Here is a 9,328-nt window from a genome sequence, read left to right as displayed (position 1 = left end):
GGCCTTTAATAGTAAAGCAGGGTTTGTGCAAAGAGTCTCAAATCCCATTCTTATTTTTCTTGTTGTTTGTTAAGTATCATCAATACAACAATAAAAATAAGGACCCCTTTTAAAGGTATATGCTAGCCTACGCAGCCGCATTCTTTGGAGGATTCCTAATCGCCCTTTCAATATATGGACTGTATTACATGCGAACTACCAAGCGACTGCATAATCCCTGAAACCCCCGCAATTCGTGAGGAGAAAAAATACACCTGCCTTCATTGTGGCAAGGTATTCCCCGAAGGATCCTTTGTGGGGCATTGGTGCTCCGCGGATCCTAAAGCGCAGCGGACTTTAGCAGACGCGCTAGTAAGCTGAGGAACGAAGCTTAGCTATGCAGAGGACTCTCGGGCTCATACTTGACTACGTCAAATACCCACCTGCCATCCTTTTTACCATGACTCATGACATGGGTAACGTCCTGCCCTTCGATGGCGTACCTTATTCTATCGGGCGCCCAAAGGGTGTATGTTCTGTTTTTATTCTTTAAGACCAAACGCAGGCGGTCGATGTCTTCAAAGACCACGTAATTCTTTATCTCGTAAATCTCCCCCACGGTTAAATCCCTCCAGTGTGTTTGTATGAACTTTAACTCGTTAAATTTATCCTTATCCATTATACCTATGGAATATTCTCAAATGCGTTGCCAGAGTCTGCGCGCTTTTAAAGCGCTTGCAGCACCACCTACATGGCAGGCGAATTCCTTGTGCATACTCCGTGATCTCCCTGCAAATGACATCGTAGTCGCTGCTAATCATTACCTTATAACCGTTTTCTTCATACCTCTGTAAGAGGCGGCGTTGATCCTCGGATAATACCCCGTTGCCTTTTGGAGTCTTCAGCTCGATGCAGAAGCCGCGGTAATGGGTGTGCGCATTCAGGATGAGCAGGTCGGGTTGCCCTCGCTGATATCCTTTCTGCCAGCACTTTATGCGTTTACCGTCGCCGTCCTGCAGTTCGCCTAGACCAGGGGTCACGAGCATTTGGGGGTAAAACCTGCGGATGTAGTCTACTACCTTTTTATGCAGGTCGAATTCATTTTCTATTTTGAATACCAACTTGTTTGGACCGTCAAAGCGCCTTTCGATTTCGTATTTACCTGTTTTTCTTAGCGTAGGGAGAACGTCGCCCAGCACCCATTTCCTGAACTCCTTGGCTGCGGACTTTTCAGATCCAAATATTAACTCGTAAAGGCCCATTTCTGTTACGTAAACGGAATGCGGTTGCGCATTAAGGGTGTCGGCCATATTGACACCCTTTATGTGCCTTAAAGTTACCTTGTTTTCCTCTGAGACGTGTGCTCTAGCTGCGTCCCTAGAGTTAACGTAGCCCAACGCCAAAGCCACCTCCTTTGCTTTGAAGTACAGTTTGTCGCCTTGCACTATGCATTGCAGTTTGGTGTCGTTGTTTTGAAATACGCGAAGCATATTATACGTAAGGGATATTTTAATAGGCAACGCTCTTTAGCTGATTCATTTCCACGCTTAGCTGCGCGTCTGAGACTACGAAAATGTACGCGTTTATCTTAGTAGTGTCGCTGGCATGTTTGGTGCGCTTGATCTCCAACGTAATGCCGTCCTGGGTATTAACCAGGCGTAAACCCTGACCATGTAGGTCTTCGTCGTTGTGCGCATGTCGATCCACAGCGCATACTTATCCTTAAAGAATTCCTTTGGGCCAATTTGGTCGCCAAACTTACGCGCGACTTCCCGGTACATGTCCTCGGGCTTTATCCCTTGTGAGTAAACCTTATTAGGCACTCCGTTAATGCTAACGCCTACGTTAGTGATGTTAGGATTAAAGAACGCCTCAGAGGCACGCAATCCTGCCGTGTATGTCTTTGCGAACAGCAACATTATCCCTGTGAGGCTGCGCCTGGGAAGGTTAATGCTTTGGTTGATGGCCTCTTCGACGTTGTTTGTAAAGCTGAACGTCTTGTACATCACGACGTGATCGTAAAGGAAAGCCTTCCCGGCGCTGTATTCCATACCGGCGCTACGTGCTAAATCTTCGCTGTATACCGTTTCGTACTGCAGCTCTAAGTTAGTAACGGAGTATGGGTGGACGGTTGAGGAACTTACGTCCTTTCCCTGCAGGATGTTTGTAGTGTCTGCTAGGGTTACTTCGAACTGCAGTTCGCTTAGCTGCCTTGGGTAGTATGCACCGTGGTTCGTGATAACTTCGAAATCTAATGGAACGACATATTTAGTACCATAAGCCGTCTTTATTTCGTCTTCTCCTGAGGCGCCAGAGGCTGCGCTCCTTACCTTGCGTATGGCATCACTGGCGATTCCCTGCTCTATCCTTTGCGCGCGGTCAAAGGCTGTCAACCATGAGTCTTTGTACGTGGTATACAAATCATACCTGTTTAAGTCCAGCAAGGATTCCCTGGCGAACTTTACGCGTATTTTGGAAACGAGGTTTCTACCCACGTTATTGACGACGTAACGCACGTCCGCAGTGTTTGGTTGTATTGCTAGGTCAAACCTTAGCGCCAAGGTACCGGGTACTAGGACTAGGTTATCCGTTAGGCGGGGTACGCCTACGTACAGCGTCTCCCCTGGTTTTGCGCTGGATGGCGTGAATGTGACCCGGTGAAAGGTGCGTTCCGCTTTCAGCCCGCCAACCTGCTTAGGTAATACGTTGGGGTTTAACTTTGAGCTTATCATATATAATGGAAGTAGAAGGAACGGATCCAGACTTTGACCCCACCACTGAGGAAGGTCAGGCTGACATTAACGACGGTGATGAAGAATCGCTGCTTCCCACCCAACAAGTCGACGATTCCCTAAGGAATAGAATTGCAAAGGCCCTAAGACATCCCAAAGCACGCGAGTACACGTTTCCGCGTGAGCACATAGAGCTTCAAAACATGGGCGAGCCGGAAGCAGCCGCACGGGAAACCATAGAGTGGGCGACGCAAGAGCTAACGCAGCGCTTTTCCCACTTTGACGTTGACGACGTAAGGCTCACAGAACGCGAAAACAAAGTCCTCATAAGCGTCCAAGACCTGAGGTTTCCTGACAAAGACCGCTGGACGAAACCGCAACCCCTCTTTTTGATGAGAATGGTGACGTTAGGGGTGACGTCTCAAGATTAAAGGGCTTTCAGCGTGCCACCAGAAGCATGTTAGAACGGTTGGAAGCCATAAATGAAAGGGTCGCGCTAGAAAAACGCGCGATCGAACTGCAAAAAACGTTGGAAGAAAGGGAGGTAGAATACGCAAAGCAAACTCAACTACTCGTCGATACCGAAAAAAAGTTCGGTAACGAAAGAATGGTAGAAATGAGGAACCAGTTGGATAAAGCTTTGCGCGAAAGGGATAAAGCGCAAAGGGACCTGGAGGAGGCTAAAGGCTCAGGCGCCTCCGTTGAGGCGCTGCGAGAAACGTTGGAAGAAAGGGAGGAAGAATACATGAAGCAAAACCAGCGGCTCGCCGACGCACATAGGAGGGAGGTCGAATTTAAAAATCAAGAAATAAGTGAGCTGGTAGACCAAAGAACCCGAATTCGGCGTGAAAGAAATCAGGCTCAAAGGGCTCTTAACCTCGCCCTGCAAGAGTTAGACTTAATTAGAGACGATACCGAAAACCTACAAACCACCATAGCTGGCTCTTTGGTGGAAAGGCGGCGGTTAATGGCTGAAATCAATACTAAGGAGGAACAAATCCGGCAAAGAGATCAGGCCATCGAAGACCTGGAGGGGCAAATAGAGCGGCAGCAAGAAATAATCGAGGACCAAACTCGTACCGAAGAGGAAAGGGAGGCTGCCCAAAGGGAAACAGAAGATCTAGAGGTGCGCCTTGCGGAATTACGGGCGCAAAAGGAAAACCTGGAAAAGGAGCTGGGGCTTACCACCAAGGAAAAGGTAAAAAGAGCCCTTTTGAAGTATGGCGTTCCACTGGCATTTGCGGTCGCTATTTCGAGCGTAGTAGGAGTCATCCTATCCGCGCTTAAGGCTACGGGCGCGGGCGTAAAGAAATTAGGCAGTGGACTAACGGACTTGGGAAAAAAGATGGCAGCCGGTCTTCCTGGGCTGCTGGGTTCGGTTGTTTCCTTGGCACTTAGGGCCGGCGGAGAACTGCTAAAGTTTGTGGGGAATAACATTTGGATCTTGGTCGTCGCTATTGGAGTGGTACTCCTGAAGAAGATGAAGGGTTAATCTTATCCTTGTGTATTACTGGTGGCTTATCGTCGTCAGGCATCCGAGGCATCCTCGACTGGGGATAAGTAAAGATAGTATTCACACCGCCCTGATAATGCGGAACTAGCGGCAGCACACTCATGGTGCTAATGGGCTTATGATTCCAAACAGCATTCGTTGGAGGATCTTTTGACGGGGCGGCATTTATCCGAAGGTAGGCAACGTCGTTGGGAAGAACCTGAAGCTTCGCATATTGACAATTGGCTATCATGTGAAAAGTTACCGGCGTTAAGTCTTCTGTGCTTAACGGTGGGGGCTCCGACGAGAAATGAGCTGGGTTCCTATTATTATCTTTTTTTCTGTAGGGTAGTAATGGGTGGTTATCCTCATCGACAATCCTAAACCCGACATTACACGAATACCCCGTCGAAATGCTAATGGTACACATGATCAATCCCAGGCCCCCAACCTTCACCCACAGCCCGGTGTCATGCGAATGCTGTTCTAAGTAGTCCTTCTCCTCCAAAAAATATAGAAACCAATCTTCCTTCGCGTGTTGGTTCATATATTTAAAGACTAATCACCGTAAGAGTGCTAATGGTCTTATGATTATAAATAGTATCCCTTTGATTTTCTATGCTATTTACCGTAACCTTTCCCGTATCGTCTACTCTTATCTGCAGCTTTACCTTCCCATGGCAATCGGCCACCATGTGGAAAGTCCAAACCGATAGATTTTCGGCGCTGGCTGGGTTGGGCTCTACGGAGAAATGCGCAGGCTCCCTGTTGTTTGTCTTATTTCTCATAGGCTGCAGTACGCCATTCTCATCCAGGAACCTAAAGCCGACGTTGGCATGGCTGCTCGTACCAATGCAAATACTACAAAGGATCAATTTCTTTCCTGAGTAATTCAAATTCACGGACATGCCCGTGACATCAACCCAAGATGCCTGGGTGTATTTTTTCTCGCCTGTGTAAGTCGTATAAACACAATCTACTCCAGCTACGTAGGGGTTGTTCATCGCCATATATAATAACTCAGACCAACGCCTGCGGCGGCTAAGCCGGCTTTTAGTAAGTTATGGTCATATTCCTCGGCTATCGTAGGCAGGACCTTCTTCTTTACGTTCTTTGGTGCGGGCTTTTCTACGTGCTCCTTCTTAGGCTTCTCCACGAAATGGGGAATGTTCCTAAGAGTGTCAGAGTTCACGTCATTCACCCCAAACTTCATATCCTTGGTTGCTCGCTGCAGCTTGTTGTTGTATCCCACGACGGAATCGGCGTTGATAACCAAATTACTTGGCATTAACCAACAACCAGGACTCAAGGCATAATCTAGCCGCACTTTAGATTGCTGCACCGCAAGTTGATATCTTTGAACTGACTTAGAGATCTCATTCTCGATCTTGTTCATTCTTGTTCATTTCTTGTTCTTTCGAAGAGGACAAGGAATACTTGTTGTGTTTCCTGTGACGCACCGGAGGCATCTACGATGGGGCTGCGAGTGCTAACCTGAGCCCCTAGAATGCAGTAAACAAAGGCTTCGATGCTTCGATTAATCCTTGCGAGATTCTTTAGACCAATGCCCTTTGCGGCAAAGAAAGGCGCCCAAGGATACTTTTCTTTGCTTTCTATGTAGTAAATTAAATTACCCTTCGTTCCGCTGCCTCCTAAGTCTGAGAATTCGTAGGAACTGGGATACCCCATGCCCGGCGTTTCTATGCTGGCACCAACATACGAAGCATAGGTGTAAGTCTCTCCTAAACCATGGGCGGCACCCTCTTTGTTGCGAAAATCAGGGTTGGTAAGCTTAAACTCATTCCTTAATCGCTCCCATGCGACTTTGTCATATTTGTTATCCTTCGGGTTAAAGATAGTGTCACTAGGAAGCGGCGCTCCTAACTCAAACAATATCCTACGAATAGTAAAAGCAACATGAAATCGCAGGAAAGGAATATGGAACATATCCGCGGCTATACCGCATCCTTTAGTAGCAGCCCAGACGGCAAAGTTTAACTGCTGCGGCCAATACCGCATGTTGGGACCTGATAACCATTCTCTGGATTCTTTCCCTGAGGTATGTTTCATGGCAGTTTCTCTAAAGATGTCTCTGACCTTTGTTTTGAAAGTCGTAGGACCCACGGGGATTTCTAAGGAGGTAACCATCTTAGCAAAGTCATCCGCTCCACCTTTGTTGTCGTAAAATGGGTAATTTTGGGTTGCCGGTAATAGATTCTCTGGAAAATTAGGTTGCCTTTCTACCGTCTTAGGATGCTTGGCGGTCGCCTTCGGTTCCAAATCCGTATTGCTGTACATTCTTTCGCCGTTGAAGTAAATCCCATCAGGTCTGCGCTCAAACTTACTGGGGTCTGCATGCGGAAACATCTTCCTAAAGGCCCTCCAGTTGCCATAATCCCGGTTGTCATGATGTGGCTGCTCCTCGATATCATTCCCAAAAGCGTCGTACATTAGTATATATAATGGATGTTATACCTTCAGCACCTAAGTTGTACCCAGATGTTCCCTATACTACACCTAACGAACTAAACGCCGAAAACTTCAGGCTTAATAAAGCGAACTTAATCCTGGCTTACTTGGAAGGGCAAACAAAACACTATGAAAAAGTCCGAAAAAAGTACGTCAGAGCCCGGAGTACGCTACATAAGATTGCGATAACTTCAGGATCCATATCTGTTGTGTTAACGGGCTCCGGCGTTGCTACTTCGCTTACTGGACCGGGAATAATTGTTGGAGTTCCTTTGGCCGGCGTTGGGGCAGCCTGTGGTATTATTTCTGCTGTTGCTACGGGTATTATGAAACAGTTGTCAAGCAAAATATCCAAGCATGACACGACAATAGCTCTGTCAAGGGCTAAAGTAAATACAATTACCGATCTTGTCTCAAAGGCTTTGCGTGACAGAAAGATAGACGACGTAGAATTCTCGCTTATTCTGGCCGAAGAAGACAAATACGAGAAACTAAAGACGGACATAAGGAATAAAAAAACAGTCGTAAAAGATCTTTCCGAGGAATCTCGCAAAAAGATCTACCAAGAAGCGAAAGAAGAGCTTCAAAGAAAGCTTGCTCAGTAAATATCGTGACAGGGTTCTATTTACATATCGAACGCCGGCTGTCTGGTTCGTATGCAAATTAAATATAATAATTTTCACGTACATAAGCGTCCAGATGTGTCTGGCGTAATTTTATTTAATAGAAAAAAACCGAGTGCGCAAAAGCGATAAACAAAACTAAGAGTATGAAATGTTCGTGCGATTTTCTCCAAATCTAACATAAGAATTTCTTTAAATCTTTGATACTTTGTTTGTCATGAATTGGGGATTCTCAGGAGTTAACAGTTTTTCTAGATCACATCTGAATCGCGCGCACTTTAATTTTTTCCAAATTCCGATTTTTCTCGGTTTTCTTGCGTTGAAAACTTCGATTTTAATAAAATATACATTAGTACAAACTTCAAACCAAGAACAACAACTGGTATAAATTCTAAAATGATCCAGCAAACAGAACATTGTCAACGCGACGATTGAAAACGCGACGATTGAAAACGTTCTGTTTGGTGATCACGAAACTGTATCGAAACACCTTAAATATTTATGAAGCTTATACCATAAGCTAAATATGTGGTAATGATTTGTTTCGTTAAGAAAATAGAACAAATGTTTCTTCTTCAAGTTCACTTTCTTACTGATTTGATCAGCTCCCGAAACGTGGCCATCATCTCCATGTTAAATTGTTGTTGCTGTTTCAACTCGGCTTCCCTCAGCTCAAGCTCTTTTCGCCTTAACTCTCGCTTCTCTTCTTGTTCCTTTGTTCTTAACTTCTACTGAATCCTTCATCACTTCTAGCATTTCACTCCTGCCACTTGTTTTTTTTTTCTTATTTGGTTCTGCATCTTCGCTGTCTGTGCCATCACTTTTTCTTCTCTTTGTTTCTTCAAATTTTTCTGTTGCTTTCTTCCTCATATCTTCAGCTGTCACCTTCTCTTTCTGCTTCTTTTTGTCATCGACATCTCTGAACTCCTCGAATTCATCATTCTCTTCTTTATAGCCGTCATAGCTTCATATATCTCACCGTAATCTGTATCAATACCACTTGCTTTAGCTTCTTCTTCTTCTCTTTTCTTGTGCTCCTTGAGCATCTTCTCGAACTTTTAGATCTTCTCGAACTTACATATCTCTGCGTAACTTTCAGTCCTTGCTTTTGTAAGTCTTCGGCGATGGTATTCCATGCTGCTCCCCTTTCTCTGGTTCCAACTTCTGTACGGCTCTTCTACGACCACTAATCTTAGGAGCATTTTCTCAGTGTCCTCTTTCCACACGAAAAGTTTCTTCGGTGTAGCCATCGTATAATAAGCTTAAAAACCTTTTTTATTTGATCTAAAATTGAAAATTTGTTTGTTTATTTATGTTTGGTCAAGGTAGTATTCTTCTGTAAATAGAAATACAAAGAAAACAGCAATATAAAGAATAACTTATCGTTTCAAAACTCGTACTGCAGAAGACGACTTTTGATGAAAATCTTGTTGTCTTCACGGAGACGGAGACGAGATTCATTAGGTGCGGTGATGCGGTCACGTTCTCGCGCATGTGCAGTAATTAAAAAAATGCAAACTCGAACTCGTACTCGTCGTCAGCAGCAGTAAGGGGGACTCGCGGTCACCCCTCGGAATTACACGGATATTCCCCGTGCTCACGTAACAGCGTCCGAGTCGGGTATTACCCGCGCGCTGATTCCCTTACTGCTGCTAGTTGTCGAAACGATGGGTACCGTAAATGGAGGTTAAGATATTTTGTTGGATATACGATGCATGAATGTAAAAAGTTCACCAATGACTTCTGTATAATTTGTCTAAGACCCAAAGTTAACATACCCAAGCCCAAGGGTTTCTGGTGTTGTGGTAAGAAAATGCAAATAGAAGACGACACGTCAGCACAGTGTTACGAGTGTGGTAAGAATATTCGTAATGCCGTACCAAATGCTACCAGAGAGCAGTATTATGCCAATGGAGGTCGTAAGAAGACCCCATACAAAAGAATAAAATACTTTAGAGACTGGATGAGTCATATCCAAGGTTATCGACCGGTATATTTAGACAACGAAGTAAAGAAGAAAATCATAGACCATT

General features: G+C 45.2%; 1 protein-coding gene across 1 annotated transcript; it reads right to left on the bottom strand.

The window, feature by feature from the left end:
• Positions 1–7,755: 7,755 nt before the first annotated feature.
• On the bottom strand, positions 7,756–8,545 carry LOC116289338 (uncharacterized). Its single transcript, XM_089035858.1, has 2 exons — positions 8,466–8,545; positions 7,756–8,259 (listed from the first exon to the last, which is right to left on the bottom strand). Exons 1-2 carry the CDS (start codon positions 8,543–8,545, stop codon positions 7,968–7,970), a joined length of 372 nt encoding a protein of 123 aa, XP_088891984.1. The 3' UTR covers positions 7,756–7,967.
• Positions 8,546–9,328: the final 783 nt, after the last annotated feature.

The sequence above is a fragment of the Actinia tenebrosa genome, unplaced genomic scaffold (assembly GCF_029948245.1).
Source record: "Actinia tenebrosa isolate PJP-AT-01 unplaced genomic scaffold, QUT_ActTen_1.0 PGA_scaffold3__52_contigs__length_22856419, whole genome shotgun sequence".
Taxonomy (NCBI): Eukaryota; Metazoa; Cnidaria; class Anthozoa; order Actiniaria; family Actiniidae; genus Actinia; species Actinia tenebrosa.
This window is presented reverse-complemented; position numbering and strand designations above follow the sequence as displayed.